Raw genomic sequence first — 16,205 nt, 5'->3', positions numbered from 1 at the left:
AGGAGAGTCAGTTCCGCGCATAGCTAGTGCCATTCGAGCAGCGCTTATCGCAATTGTTTAGTTTCGGTCCAAGTGCAAGCATTATGAAAAGGGTGCATTCATACTGTCAGGTCTGCTTTCGCTGATAAGAAATACGATTAGGAAATGTCGTCTTCAGAAGCCTGGGTCTACTCTACTCGAATGCCGATTGCTTTTTTAATTTCTTCTGTTTGCCTAGAACTAATCACGCTGCAAGTTTAAATCCTGTAGCAGAGTACAGTCTTTTTTTTTCGAACGTGTACCTATAGACTGTTAATCAGTAATTTCTCAACATGTCTTGTTGTTTGTGTGCTGGCAGTAGCAGATAAAAAGAACTTTCGTAAACGCGAAGAGTGTATATAGTCTGTTTTATTTCGCCCGGCCAATGCTAATGGTTTTTGGTGAGTACGCGGACATATAAGAAAAGAAACACTTGATGATAACGTAAAATTTAGTGAAAACACCGCAGTAAAAATTGCGTTTTTCGATGCTGCATATTTTTCCAAGCCTTAAACAGTAGCAAATAACATTTCATTTATTTAAGGGGTTTTACGTGCCAAAACCACCATTTCATTATGAGGCACGCCGTAGTGGGGGACTGCGGAAAAATTTGGACCACCAGGGGTTCCTTAACGCTCGCATAAATCTAAGTACACAGGTATTTTCTTAATTTCACCTCCATGGAAATGCGGCCGCCGTGGCCGGGATTTGATCCCGCGACCATGTGCTTAGCAGCCCAACACCACAACCACTAAGCAACCACAGCAGGTTAGCAAACAAAACAAAACAATGCTACCTGGCCTGACTACAATAAGGTGCGTAAGATGCGCGCTGTCGATAGAGGAAAGATGCGTGATTTTGGTTTATTGACACAAGCCGGCGCCTTGAAATCTCTGTACGCAGATATATAGAAAACCATTAATGGAAGAAGGCACAGACGCTATGCTGTACTAGGGGAGGATAACAGCATCATCGAAAGAAGGGAGAGGACAAGAAAAACGGCGATGAATGCGCGCACGCGAGCAGACAGCACCACGCAGTCAAAGGCATTCGCACAGGCCAGCCGTCTTCAAAAGGTATGAAAGTGCGTTCATTGCTTTGCGCACCGACCATCGGCGGCAATGGTGTCCAAAAGTATCTGTGCGGGCAATGGGTTATCATAGTGTAGTCCAAATACATTACACGGTAATTGTCCTTTTAAGTCATTGCGAAGATACTGGAAGAAGAAGAAGTGATCGATGCTCTCATTCGCTGCCGCAGGCGTCGCATGCCGCACGATCAGTCATTCCTGTAAGCGCTGAATAGGCTCTTCCGAAGGCAACGCAGAACACTACAGTCGACACAGAAGACATGCTGTCTGCGAGAAGCTTTCCTGAAGTGCTTTAAGGGCTGTCGCTGGCGCTCAGAAGGCCTTCCCTGTAATATACAGAAGAGCGAACGTACACTGGTTGAGCGTTACATTGTAAAAGAAACCACGAAGGCTCGAAACATTCGAAATAACATTCAGCAATGTCGACGTAAAGCAGCAACACTACTGATAATCGCGGATATTTATTAACATCCATTCACTAAACATCTGGATGTGCTCACACTTACTATAATAGACTGACTTATCTGCAGTTGGCATTCTGAGCAACCAGAGACACCGCAAAGATAAATGATGTAGTAATCCGCAGCATCGCGTATTCAATATCTTCATTCAAAATTTAAGAGTTTTTAAGAGCATAGCAGCATTAATTAACAAGATACAAAACTTAGCTCATGCTCGCTTTCTATTGACGTCCTGAACTGTTTGGAATTTGTAATTCCTTAAAATTATATGATGTGTAATGCTCACCATTGTTTTCATGCTAAATGGAGCAAAATTTTGTCGTGTAATTATTCCTTTGACACGCGTAGTGCATTGTCTTGCACATTGTAATTACCTCGCAAGCTATTACATGAAATATTTATCTCGGATATGATGTCAAAAGCAAGCGAATCTGTATGCAAATGGTTAAAATATATTCTCGTCGTAAAATTTCCAGAAAATTGACAGTTGTTTCTTTCATCAAAACTGAAGTGTCGTCTTAGAAGACGAAAAGTACCCGTGACGTGCTTTTGGTACACCAGGAGATGACATGAAAATAAAGAATGCGGCATCAATATGTGTAACCGTCCTACAATATTACGCGTACATCGTCATCTGCAGTGTCCCGGAAAAGAAAACTGGTTTTTAACATGACAGACATAAGGACATGGTTACGTTGTTCGCCTGCATGTACATGCAGTTACCACCATCGAACCATCGCGTTTAAAGAAGAGAAAATAAGAACCTAATTGAGAAGCGATCTTGCGCATTAGGTATTTTCGGGCCTAAGAAAGTAAAAGACAGATATGTTGAATTTACAACAGACTCATCGAAAACACAGAAAAAAATCTCACCCTCCTGTTTGCTTGTACTTCTTGTAGCCGAAGAAGAGGAGCCCTACCAGTATTATGACTGCCAAGGGAATGAGGACGGCGCAAAGGATCGTTGAGGTCGACACCCCGGTTGAAACGGGCTCCACTGCGGACAGTACATATATATGGAGAATTTTTGCCAGCTCAAGCATAAAAAAGTTTTCTTTATAATCAAGAAATAGATTTAGCTCAATATTTGAATAATTATTATACATCGAAATACGTCAAATTTTAAATCCATTTCAAACCCGGAGGATGCATAGCACAATAACGGTGTTTATAATAATGGTGTTTATAATAACAAATAAACAATTGTGCATGCCCCACGCACTGCGTGAATCTGTGTTATGCGAAGCATTTTGCATGTACTTGGCTATCCAGCATTGTTTGAGGTTCCACACGCGCTATGCGGAGTTTGCGGGTTCGGCGCCCACCGGCGACGAGTTATCTTTTTGTTCACTTACCATTTCCCTTTTCTTCATTATTTTCAACTTTCCAATTTATACCACACTTAATTTCGCCGATGATTTCCTTGGCTAATTCATTGTCTGTTGGCTTTATGTGGTCATGATTAACAAAATCGAGGCCCTCAGGGTTACCTCTTCTTCTTTCGTTTATTCATTGCGAGGGTCGCGAGTCTGTCAGCCTTGATGTCATTAGGTAGCATGCGATGGTTTATTAGCCACGTGCCTGCTCTCCCAAGATCACGTGTTACGTGACGCCATCGAGCTAAATAGGTTGTTCCACATTCGCCCACCATTGTTCTGAGTGGCGCTGGCTAACACTCCGAGGGCTAGGTCTAGTAAACATAAATACCCAAGTTAGTGGACGGATTGATGGCCGTCGTCGTAACGCAATCGGTAGTGCAACTGAGGCGGAATGCGGAGGTTGCGGGTTCGGCTACCGCCAGCGACAAGTGATCTTTTCGTCCGCTTTCATTTCCCTTTTATTCATCATTTTCTACATTACAGTTTCAACCACACTTAATTTCCCCGATGCTTTCCTTGGCTTCATTGTCTGATGGCTTTATGGGGTCAGAAAACTGGAAGGGAACGCATACGGTGCGTCCTTTGTTTCCGCGTTGTGGTAGTTCGCTCTCCACAAATGACATGTCAATCAACCCAAGCCGCATCTCCTTTGAAGTTATTTCAGGTGTGTGTTCGTGGTGATCTTCTGGAACCCTTCTGTAAGCATTCCGTAACCCCCAGCATGTCTCGGTACGAACACGCCTCCGTTTCAGTGCTTTTGCAACTTTCTTTGATATTTCTTTGCGGTAGGTTAAACCCTGCGAGGTGTAAGGTGCGGTTACTCAAATAGTAAGAGACTAGAATGTGAAATGCGAAGATGTATGTTCGGATCCTATTTGCGGCACGCGCATTTTTTCGTCCACTTTCCTTGCCCTTCACGTTATAATTTCTAAATTTCAATTAAACATAAAGCGCCCTAGAAAAGCATTGGTCCCGGGTTTGAATCCTGTACGAGGACAATTTTTGTCTCAACTGCGAAGCGTTCTTTCTGAGAAAGCCGTATGAGATTGCTCGGCAGCTTCGTGCTACATTCGTGTGTATGACAAGTTTTTCCTTTTATGATACTTCCTCCATCTTGCGAGGCTCCGCAGAGCTGATTTGCCGTGTAAAGTAATTCATGCAATGCTTTTTTGGTTTGAAGTTGTTGGTTCACATGGTTGAGACTAACAAAAAGTCAGGCCCCTCGTTTGACGTTTTTTAGAGCGACGCTGCTTATGCGGACCCTGTGCCGTCGTTGTCGGACTTCGCTAAAAAGGGGGCCAGATTACCTAGTGGGAGAGGTGAGGAAAAGAAGAGGAGGAAAGGGGTTGGAGTGACCCCTTTCCCCCTGTGAGAATGCTGTGAGAGGGCGCAGATGAAAAGGAGAACGGGGAGAGGGGTTGACGTAAGTTGCGCCGTCCAATACTCGCCTTGGAGGGGGAGACCGTGAGGCGCGCCAACCAATGCTGGTGTAGGAAAAAAAAAACAGGTCAACGGAGGAGTGGAGTGGGAGAGGAGTTCGCGTTAGCGTTGGCTGTACTTGCGGAGCTTTGGTCAACGACTCTTTGTCTGGGAACGTCGTAGAAAAGCGTGAGTAACGCGCTATATATAGAAACGGCTTCGACCGTGGACGCCCAGGCGTCCCATCCCCCGTCACGCGCTAGGAACACCGTCGCCAGTGGACACCAACGCGTCCCATCCACCGTAAGTAACGCCGTTCGGGCCAGTCAACTGGCCGCGAATGCAACAAAGGCTCGAACACTCGCTCCCATCGCTGCCGGCCTGATCTGGGGGTACCTTTTTTTTAAAGCATGGTCACCACTTAAAGCACGCAAAAGCGAAAATGAGGTGAAATAAGGGTGAAACAAAATATTTACAATATAGACAGCTTACAAAGTTTCACTTGCATGGTGTAACACTCAGTATAACTAACACAGCTTCGCTGTTCGACCGTCTTGATGGAGTGGAAGGGGTGGTGATTTTTTTTTGTTCATTAAGTGGTAAAGCTTCATGCAGTTTTATCTAGGTATCTGTACCTAGCTGCGTACATGTTGAGGAGCCCCAGGTTGTCACAATTATCCTTCAGCATATAGCCCGCTAGAGCGGCGTCCCTCCTATAGTCTAGCGTGCAGCCTCAGGACCGTAAACCAAAGAGAATCTTACCGTCATTTGAGATAGTGCTGCTGTAATGGTGCTCTGTTGTCGTGGTGCTATGTTCAGTGCTTGCGACCAGGGTTGTGAAGCTGTCCTCCGTGGTCGTGGCCAGCTTCGTAGTGCTTTGTTCCGCGGTGGGGTAAGATGGTTTCTCAGTGACCATCGACTTGCTTTCTGTAGTGGTCGAGGCAGTGGTAGTCTGGAGCCAGAGACATACCGGGATCCCAGTCAGATACTACTGCCGTAGAGGATCTCGTAAGAGCAGTTGCAGCGCAGCCGCACCCCCATCTTTTGGGTTTATTGATATTATTTTAAATACCTTATATTGTATAGCCTATTCATTAAGCGTTGTGACTGCAATTTTTTGTGTTCCTTGTGTGTTTGTGTACTATGAGTGTTTTTAGGCTGCTTCATTGATGAGTGAAGCTGTCAATTCCGTGCTTGGTTTCACGCTGTTGCGCCATGTATATCCATGGCGCGAAAGTGACACTGAAGCTACGATACTGTGGTTTTTCGCATGCCGGCCCCTTTGTGAAGAGTGGAATAAGGTTTAATTCATTCGTTTGTGTGGACATAAAGTGGGGAGGGGAGAGCATTTTTGTAAGAAGTCTAATTATGCACATAAGAATATTTACCAATAGCCAGCAAAATTAGTAACGGGCCAGTTGAGATCCTTGCAATTGCACAGTTTTTGGGGAAAAACGGTAATGACCTACTCAGGAAGTGCCTTTGGTTTGCAGTTGTTTAATGTCCTATGTTGACTTAGACAACATATTGCGACAAAAGAATACATACATTCAACTTATCAAAAAATAACCTTAATTAAACGCTGTGGCAACCTGCTTCATACATGCTTTACACATGCTTTACACTATCACAAATTCGGTTCCAACGGCATGGCGTAAAGCAGGATGTTTTTTTTTTTCATAGAAAGAAGCATTGATTGATCTTTTTACAAATAAATTAGCAATAATTCTTAATAAAATACAGTTTGTGCAGTGACTAGAAATGGTATAAACGACTGCTAATTTGGGAACGAGCGTAACGGTGTGCTATGCCACATGGCTAGCCGTGATTACTTAGATTCTTTCGTGGTGTCGGAGAGAAAGCTGGGATGCTAAAACTGAATTCCCTGAAGGGAATTGCTACGCTCATGTTTAAAAATTAAACTACGTTTGAAAAAATGCTATGATTCCGGCAGGCACGATTGAAATATTAAAAGTTAGAAAGATATTAGGTCAATATATATTGAAGTATGACTAGAACTATTTCGCGCCTAATTTATAAAAAAAAGTAAACGGAACAAATATACGAGCTTACCGCTCCCTCTGCAGGAAGAATGTAGGCTGCAAAAGAAAAAAAGAAGGACAAACATTATAATCAAAACTGGAGTATTCTTTATAAGTTCAAGTTCAAAAGTGAGAGCACTTGGTGAATATTTATAAACGAATTTGGAAACAGCTGCCATGTCATTACAAAGCCCTACAGATTTGGCGTCTGCAATATCAGAAATCAAAGGCCCTCATGCAGTGATAGTTATATTAGCAATATGGAATTGCTTTTACCCATCCAGTAAGTAACGAACAAGGCCTATGTATGTAGATGCATTTTGTGGACATTCTATTTTGTGTTGCGCATAGATTTACGGTAACCTTTTGGAAGATAAGAAAAACGTCAGTATTTTCATGATAGCGAAAAAACTTTCGTCCACCAGTAAGCAGCAAAATCGACGAAACAAACCCATACGGCCATCTCGAAAAGAAAGCTTAACATAAAAGAAAAATCGTCGTTGTCGACACGTATTGAATGCAGTACCCGCGCCTCTAAGCTAGCCATGACGTTAGCAGATTGAAGAGCGTTGTCGAATCAATCACAGTGGGTGGGAACATTAAACGGCCAGAAATGGCGCAGAAATGCGCGACCGAGAAGAAGTTTCAATAAAAGCAACTGTTGTCCTCCACCCGTATGTTGGAGGATAAAACAAGGAAAACTGACACGGCATTCCGAGAAACTCGTTGGGTTTTCTGTGTACAGACGCCCGTATAAAGGCGCACTCTACTAAATAGTGGTTTGTACTAAATAAGGTATGTAAGGGCATAAAAATAAGTCTCTGAAGGTGCCGTAAATCTGAACTTTACGCTGGAGAATAAATATGTCTTCATTTAATCACTGAATGCCCTTTCCTTCTACCCTGCTGGACAGTATTCAGTGGCGCAGTGAACATTGCCACACTTCAGAGTGTTTACGCCATGCCTTTCCATGGGCGCGGTCTGTTTTGATCAATGTATCTGGTTGGTCAATGTAATGGTTGGTCACCAGTTGTCGTTCACATCGGTTCTTGCTATAGGCGGTGCTGCAATTACCTGAAATTACTGTGTCAGCAATGCTGTCAGGGAAAGCCCATACGACGAAGCACGTTTGCACAGCTTGCAGAGAAGCTGATAGCAGTGCGAAAACCAAACGCCAATAGGAAAATATTGAGATCCGCTTGCACAGCGTTCCATCGTTGCCGTTCACATGCATACACAAAAGCAGCCCGGATCGTGGTCTCATACCCACATAAACGGCTAACTCCTAATCTAGGAGTTATAAATGGTTCAATAAGGCTTGAAGCGACAACAGTTGACTGTTAATTGATGAGACACACACCACTACATTATATTTTAGAGGTCCCTGATAATTTAGTGGCATGGCGGCGTCATTTATTCTTGCAGTGATAGACGCCAGTTTTGCTGGAAGTTCAAACGCAAAGCCATTGTCAAGCGCGCAAAATGTGCTTTCTATATCTGCGACGCGTATAGTATTTAAATGACTCAGATGCTTGATGTATCAAAATCTGCTAGTTATAAATGTGGTGTTACTATAAAGCAGATGCATGCAGAATTGTCCGAAAACTGCAACCTCGTTCTTTGGATGAGCAGAGTGGTAGCGGAAGACTCTTATACTGGTGGTTTGCGCACACGGAACTCTTGTCAGCATCTGTCGAGAAAATCCTCGGCAACTATGACGACGTGCTAGCAGCGTAGTAGGCTTGACGTCATTGACGTCAACAGAGCATGCGAACAACTGACGAAGGGCGGGAATAGCTGCATGCTCACTTTCAACAAAGGGATTGTTAGTCGAAAGAAATCCGAGTACACAATTTCTAAAAGAAATTTAAAACTTAGTGCTTCTCCGGTGTTCTCGTCTTTTCCGCAGTGTACTCTTGATGTAGTTCAACACAGGTTCTACTAATCGGAACATATTAGCAAAAACATCATAAGTTCCACTGAAGGGGAAGAAACTTCCCTGTACATCACCTCTTACTTTTGTCGAGCTTCTTGGCGCTGGTATTGCACATCACTCTTACTATCTTTCCAGATAGACCTCACTAAGGGCAACACCTTAACCTGGTTCCACGTCGACTTTATAAACTAGGTGGAACACATTTTGAAAAAATGTTCCGCTTTGTGAAATTTATGGGAAACGAGATGTGTAAGAATGTGTAAATCAAACTTGTCTGAAGCGGTGAAATCACCGATTCGGGTCACCTTCTCAAAAAAGGCATGTCCACACCGTTCTAAGGTGACGCGCGTACATGCCATGTGATGACTTTGTGTGCTCGTAACAGACCTAGAACCCACGAGTGAACTCCAGGCTGCGCTGGCCAAGTCCGTAGCCAGTCATCTGACCATCTCATCAAGTCATAGAGTTAGTATAACTTGTGTTAACTGCTAAGCGACAACTGTGATTCACAATGTTGTCTATGTGTAGCATTCTCAAGGCTGAGGCATGTAGATGTCCTGTATAGATAGTATCCCAACCCATGCCTCAGCGACGGTTCCCTCGGAGTAACAAAAACGGATATCGAAGGCTATGTTCTTGCAAGCTGCATGAGGAAAAAGTAATTGTGGAGCCGGAAACACGCCATGGCAGCCATGCTTGAGACATCACCTTTATGCGTGTTTGCCGCTTAAAAATCGTGTGCACAAAGTTGTGCGCAAGTTCTCTAGCGCTATTAGAATGACCCTGTCAGCAATTCATCCTCTTCATAACCAAGATACTCACGCTTCGTGTCGGCGGAGACGGCCACGTACGCAGCCGGGAAGCTGATTTCGCTCGGATTGTAGTCGAACAGTCCCAAGTTCACGCGAGTCCTCGCAGAAACGCCGATGACCGTGGTACCCTTGCAGTTGACGTGGGCGTACTTGAAGGCCCTGGCGTCATCGGCCAAGCGGAAGAAGTTCGTCGTGCCTTTGTCGGAGTCGATCGCCACGGTGTAACCCGTTACATTCAGCTTTCCCAGGTGGGCAGGCTTCCACCGCAGGTGAACCGACCCGTACATTCCTCCGTTCTCGCAGTTCTTGAAGTCTTCGACGGCGCGCAGATCTTGTGGAAAGAACTTGCGCGCTGTGGGTGATTAAGCAATGTGCCTTTAAGTTATTGCAGGAAGAGAAAAAATACACAGACCGAACGCACGTGTTGCAATCTATGTTAAAAGATGGTTTACTTAAGTGGGTAATAAAATGCTTTATAACAATCGTCGATGCGCATAATTTTGTTTACTGTCATCCTATGCAACACTTGATCTCGTGGAATGTGTATGTTTAGCGAAGCAGTTCCATCATACACTGAAATATTTTCAAATATTACCCGCGTTTTTTTTTTCGTAACATTCTCATATAATCGATCGTAACTCAGTTACCTCTGTCTCCGGTGGCGTAGAGCATGGCACGCGAGGAAGACGACTCTCCGGACTCGAACTGGGCCTCGACCCGAAGAATGTACGCGTTCCAGCATTCCATGAAATCCAAGACATGCTGCGTCACGTTGGGAGCGACACGGACCCGGATGTCGATGCCGCGGCTTGAGACAACGTGAATGACGTAAGCTTCAATCGGGCTGGTGACAACCCGCGGTGGATCCCAGCTAACGAAGGCGCTCATGGGCGTCTCGGAGATTCCGCTGTCACAAGAGCTTTCGTTCGTGTAAGCCATGACGTCATAGGGGGCGCGTTCTTCATCTGTGATTGACGTTTTCACGGGGTCTAGAACAAACAAGGTTTACGTCTTAATAACACTTGTTGTTGGAAAAGTTGGTACAGGCTAACATGCTAGAAGGTACGTGCTACATGCTAGATGGTACATGCAGGAGACGCCCTTTCCTTTCGCCTTTCTTTTCCTGGGTATTTTGCCTCTTTTCGTTGTATGAAGGTTTAAGTCGTCTATTGCAGTAGATGCTGTCATCAAATATTTGAATTGCTTAAACATAAACAGCAATGATGGGTTCTCAAGAATACAATTTGCAGGTATTGTGAATTAGCCCGCCTTCCTATACATTTACACAAGCTGGATGGTCGGGCAAACAGTCGTTTGTAGGGACCGACTCGAGTATGCACAGGTCCTCGAATTCTGTTTCCACGAGGACTTTCACAATAGAGGTAGACGTCATTAGTATCACCAGATTCGTTTCTCCGTCATCATGTCATCCTATTCATATGTCCATAAGTATTTAAGTGGTATAATTCGTTGCATGTAAGGTAGGTTATAAGATTTGGTTGGATTAAGCGTAGTGTAATTATAAGTTTTAGTTGGTGTTCGTTCATCTTCGGTATAGGGCGAAATAACGGCATGTATTGTAAGACGACACAAGACAGGGGTGTTGACAGCTACTGCATACTTAAGTGAGGCAGAACCAATTCTTCGCTTACCAAGATGCAATCTCTGCTTTGAAAAAATGTACCACCAATCAATGAGACATTTTCAGGTTTAGTTGCATTCTAGTTATAACATGGGACCCGTTTACTTAGATTACCATAGCTGTCATCGCTGTCTTGGTTTGAGATGTCTGCGCGTCCCAATAATTCGCGCTGTTATGAAGGATAAAATGGGAGTATACTTTAGGCAAGTGGCGAATTCGCCAAGGTATAATCGCAGTGCCAAATGGTGTTCCTGCCATGGCGACACCACAGCTGTCCTTGGAATCTTAGCGCGGTCTTCTGACTAACGTGCGATCCTCCAATGCGCTGCTATTAAACTTAAATAAGTAGAATGCACTCTGTGTGACACTGAGGTGTTCAAGCGCTGCTACTTGAGCGCCAAGTGTGCATATAGAATCCGGTTCAATTCGCATTAGGTTATGCCATCGTTATATTAATCAGAATGAAAATGACAGAGTGCAGTGAGCTCATAAATCTTTCAATTAAGAGAAAGGCATTTTTCATAACACGTCTCCCTACTGTCACCAGTCTCTCCCTGTGATGTTTTCCTATGCAAAATTGCGTCGCTTAGGCAAAATTCTGTTTTCTTTGCTGTAATATTGTCTACTCTGTGATTAGGCGTATAACAACAGTCTTGTTAAGTCTTGCTAGCAGCGCCTCGCTGCTGAGATAACCGTTTTTATTTTTATACTCTCAATGATGTGCAATATGCTTACCATCGTAGTCATCACACTGCCGGAGAGAGTTGGCCCAGAAAGGTTGTTCCATGAAAAACAAAGAGGAAAATGCCACTGCCTAGATTAAGGCATACTTCACTTCATTTTGCAGTAAAACACTTTGTACAAACGTTTCAGCAATAACGAACACAAGGAAATGTAACCAGTGCAAATAGATTAGTACAATCGAATACGCAGGTTTTTTAGATGCACGACAAGCTCCGATGATGTGCACAGAAATGTGTGGTACCGCAGAATTGCGGTAGGTTACAGCTTTGAAAGGATAGATCAGGCTGAAAATACGGAAACTTTTCTGAGTCCAACATTGCCACTGCTTTTACACAATTTAGGCTAATAAAGAAGTGAGCGCTAAAAAATTAAATTAAGCTATAGGGTTTTACGTGCCAAAGCCGCGATCTGATTATGAGGCACGCCGTAGTGGGGGACTCCGGAAACTTTGGACCACCTGGGGTTCATTAACGTGCACCTAAACTGACTGTAGCGAAGAGGAGACGTAGTCCAACACCAGCCTAGCATGCGCTTGTAATCTCGCTCAAGGCTTCTCTTCCTGCAAATGCACGTTGTAATTCACACATTTTCTTTAGCCCCACCATAGTGGTACCGGGACTCTGACGCTCTTCTGCTAAGGACGAGGTCAGGGGTGCAATTTCTGCCCACGGCGGCCATATTTTCATGTTGGCGAAATTTAAAAACACTCAGATACTTAGATTTATAGGCAGTTAAAGAAACCCATCTGGTAGAAATTAATCTAGAGCACCCCACTACTGCGTATTCCATAACTCACTGTGCCCTTTGAAGACGTTACATTTCAGTCTATGCATTTTGGTGGAGAGAATCATTTAGCTAGGTGCTAATATGGGACGTGCTTTCACAATCATGCAAGATTACATTGAAGATTGCACGGATAGGACAATAAATCATCCTGCCGAGGCATTTCAATTAAAATACGTCGCTTCAGTGAAGACAAAGATCACTTATCCTCCAAATCGGGTTTAGAAAGCACTAATTTAATTTTGAAAATATGAAAATAAAGTTGCAGTGAGCGTTTTGTAAACCGGAATGGCGTTAATTTCAGTCCTTAGTCATTGCAACCACATGAAATATCCTTTTAACACTGCTAAAAAGTTTCCACAAATACTGATTACGATGTGCCTTTCTTGTCGTTTCGTCACATCTCTGCATTCTGAAATCTGGACGCTTTAGTAAAGCGTACGGCGCTATGGAGATTTCCGAATTCGGAATGTTTTTCGCGAAGTCTTGAAATTGCTGCAATATTTAACTGGAGATAAATTAAGTGCAAATCAGAGATAAACTAAGCAAGATAAACATCAACCAAAGCACTGAAACATAGCATGTACCGCTGAGGTCGGTGCACCTGAATGCTTCACTCGAACGTTAACAGATTTCGCGGGGCTTCAATAACAAGACGCCCCCACTTGCTGCCCTTATCGTCTATCGATTACTGCGGCTCTGTTTTTTTTTTTGATCAGAAAGAGTGCAGACTCAATCAGGATCATTGAACTGCTTGAACGGCTCCTATTGTCTGCACACCCTCTCTCCAGAGAGTATTTCTGGTGTTGCATCTTTTTTTCGACATCGCATAACTCAACCGAATTCATATCATTCTGACGAAGAAATTATTGGTTTAATTCAACTATATTCTTTCTCGATCTTCATTTTAGGAGAATGTTGTTCCGAAAACTTGGTTAAAAAGGGTTCCCGAGTCTGATGATTTATTGACAGTACTCCAAAGCATCGGGCAGCTTTATGTGAATTCTTTTGTTGCCGGGAAATGTGCAAGAACGAGAGGAGAAGGGTGACACCTCTGTCAGAGTGTGAAAAGTCTAATGCTTGTGTCAGCAGTGATCGTATACATCAGTAGCCTACGTGGACTGAAGTCCTCTTTAATGACTAACTTGCGTTTCTTGATAAGAAAATATACACAAAGAAATCTATAAAGCATTAGCCCATGATAGCACCGTCCGAGACTTCATATAGTGCTAAAATTAAGCGATTGATATGTAACAGCGCCCTCACGTAAAGAACATACTTCTTAATAGCATTACGTAGTTATCATGTTTAAGTTCGTTTTTTTTTTTCTTTTCGTTTAAGAACTTGATCGTAAAGGCTAAAGTGCTTGTAGAGACTTAACACGCGCTACGAAAATACGCCCCACATAGACACATTTTACGTTATGCATTTGTGTACATCAGATCACACAAACCGTACACAATAAGATGAAAAGTGTGTTTGACCTCTTCTAGTCTGTTGCCGCAATTTCGCAACATCCCAAATCACTGGGCATAATTCCCAACGGGATGCTTAAGCAAGATAAATCCTGATTTTGACGTTACGTGCTGTCAACCAATAAAAAAAAAACTGCGCTTAAGCGTATTGTCATTTCTGACTCCAAGAACAACGCTTTGCGCATGTTGCTTCCAACGAGGGCGACGACTTCAGAAACTGCATCTATTCAGGGGCAGAAATTGAAGTCACTATATCTACAATACCGACATTTTCACAGGTTGTAATAACATGCCAGGCAAAAACGTACCTGCAAAGTTTGAGTTTGTTCAGTTAGTAAACATGCATTGAATATAGTGGCATTGTTTCCTGCTAGATGCTCATTTGAGTTTTTTAAGGGCTTTAAAAATCACCTCCGAGAGCTTAGCAAAGGGTACGAGAGTAATTTCGGGTGTTCTTACCTCGCACCCCCATGTTTCTAACTGAAATTTCAAAACCTTTTTTTTTGGTGATAAAATTCAGACTATAAGACGTTAAGCTATTTACTACTTTGCTTGACACAAGAAAGACGAGCATGCTGTAACTACCGAGACAGTGCTGTCTACCTATATTCGGCAGTCATCTATGTTTTATTTATAAGAAAACGTGGGCGCCAATAAAATGATAGGCTGGATGTAAATAGTTATTTGCCATGTTTTTCTTACGACGTATTCGGACCGTGCGCATCGGCTGCAGAAGCAGGCCTCAAATCGTAAAACACAAAAGGCTAAAATGTTGTTTCTTGGGGGGGGGGGGGGGAGCGGTATATGAGGTGAGGCACTATAGAATTCTCATGAATGAGTGTGCCACTGCCGCTTCCCACTTTCTCAAGCGTCTAAAGTGTCGCGAAAATAGGCAAATTTCTTTAGCAATGCAACTTCAGTTAAAGCGAACTTTTCTATCATGCCGGCAAACACCACTTCATCATCATCATCATCAGGCCTATATTTATGTCCACTGCAGGACGAAGGCATCTCCCTGTGATCTCCAATTACCCCTGTCTGGCGCTAGCTGATTCCAAGTCGCGCCTGCAAGTTTCCTAACTTCATCACCGCACCTAGCTTTCTGCCGTCCTCGACTGCACTTCCCTTCTCTTGGTACCATTCTGTAACTCTAATGGTCTACCGGTTATTCATCCTATGCATTACATGGCCTGCCCAGCTCCATTTTTTCCTCCTAATATCAATTAGAATATCGACTATTCCCGTTTGCTCTCTGATCCGCACCGCTCTCTTCCTGTCTCTTTACGTTAGGCCTAACATTTTGCGTTCCATCGCACTTTGTGCGGTCCTTAACTTGTTCTCGAGCTTCTTTGTTAACCTCCAAGTTTTGCACCATATGTTAGCACCGGTAGAATGCAATGATTGTACACTTTTCATACTCACTTATGACTCCCCAAAAGGCGTGCACTTCTTGTAGTTTCAGAATGCAAGCGTTACACAAGGTGCACTTTTCGTTGTCATTTTTTATACACACAGCTGAAGCGACTCGGCCCCTCTCCGCAGTAAGCAAGCTGTATAGGTGCGTTGTTTGCGAGGAACGCCTCTTCCCTGCCCGGACCCCTTGAATAATGCAGTTTTGAGGCAATATATTTAAGGCACGTTTACCGTAGCTACCAGAATACTAACCTGCGAGGTAACTTGAAAGATAAGGCAAACCAGAAGAGCCGATGCGACGAAGCAGCCTTTCATGATGCTGTGTGTACGTCTGTCTATACTATACTATAAACAAAGGATAAGACGACTGGGCGCCAGCCGATGTCTCTAGAGCACCGATAGCACCTGCTCAGGCCTTTTTATAGAGGCGTCATTATTTAGCCGACGCCCACGGCTGCGCGATAACTAGGGAGACTATGTGAACACTTCAGGGGCGTTACAGACGCTGATAGCCAGTACTTTTGTTTTTCGTTTTAAGCAGAGGATGCGCTATCTTGGAAGCCAAGGAAACAATACCTTCTAAAATAGTGGAATGGGAGACAAAGCGGGATTTGAGATAGGAAGGAATGAAGCGAATAAACGCCACTCTGTTTTGCCTTGACAGTACCGCTGCCTTGTGCAAAGTCTGCAGTGGCAGAATCTTAATTTAACCTCATCGACAATGCATTGGTGTTCCTACCTAGCATCGAGCGTTTAAAAGATCGCTCTATTGCTAGATGCGTTCAGGCTTTTCTAAACGGATATTTTACGCACAGATTGTTCAGGTATATTGTCGTAATGCAACAAATATCGCAGGCGCTGTCGGTTTATACATTGTTGTGCATATTTCTTAGTTTAAGCAGTCACTGCGCAATTTCATCTTGTAACATAGAGCACAAAACTGTTGCATTGCATGTAGTGCAGTATATTGCGTAGCTTCCCGTTTCTTTAT

General features: G+C 43.6%; 1 protein-coding gene across 1 annotated transcript; it reads right to left on the bottom strand.

The window, feature by feature from the left end:
• Positions 1 to 350: 350 nt before the first annotated feature.
• Positions 351 to 15,622, bottom strand: LOC125940175 (uncharacterized). Its single transcript, XM_049655965.1, has 8 exons — positions 15,467 to 15,622; positions 11,535 to 11,550; positions 9,805 to 10,146; positions 9,168 to 9,509; positions 6,441 to 6,466; positions 5,130 to 5,319; positions 2,443 to 2,566; positions 351 to 1,434 (listed from the first exon to the last, which is right to left on the bottom strand). The coding sequence occupies exons 1-8, from the start codon at positions 15,527 to 15,529 to the stop codon at positions 1,401 to 1,403; spliced, it is 1,137 nt and encodes a 378-aa protein (XP_049511922.1). The 5' UTR covers positions 15,530 to 15,622; the 3' UTR covers positions 351 to 1,400.
• Between the last annotated feature and the right edge of the window lie 583 nt (positions 15,623 to 16,205).

The sequence above is a fragment of the Dermacentor silvarum genome, chromosome 9 (assembly GCF_013339745.2).
Source record: "Dermacentor silvarum isolate Dsil-2018 chromosome 9, BIME_Dsil_1.4, whole genome shotgun sequence".
Lineage (NCBI taxonomy): Eukaryota > Metazoa > Arthropoda > Arachnida > Ixodida > Ixodidae > Dermacentor > Dermacentor silvarum.
Note: the sequence above shows the minus strand (reverse complement) of the source record. Positions and strands in the feature narration are given on the sequence as shown.

What these genes read in the sequence shown, in the direction of transcription:
- LOC125940175 (XM_049655965.1), bottom strand. Translation starts at nt 15,529, where the DNA reads ATGAAAGGCTGCTTCGTCGCATCGGCTCTTCTGGTTTGCCTTATCTTT. An exon ending in CAGCACTATCTCAAATGACG is followed by an intron (nt 2,567 to 5,129) that starts GTAAGATTCTCT and finishes TACTGTCCGCAG; the next exon opens with TGGAGCCCGTTTCAACCGGG. An exon ending in AAGTACAAGCAAACAGGAGG is followed by an intron (nt 1,435 to 2,442) that starts GTGAGATTTTTT and finishes TGTATATTACAG; the next exon opens with GGAAGGCCTTCTGAGCGCCA.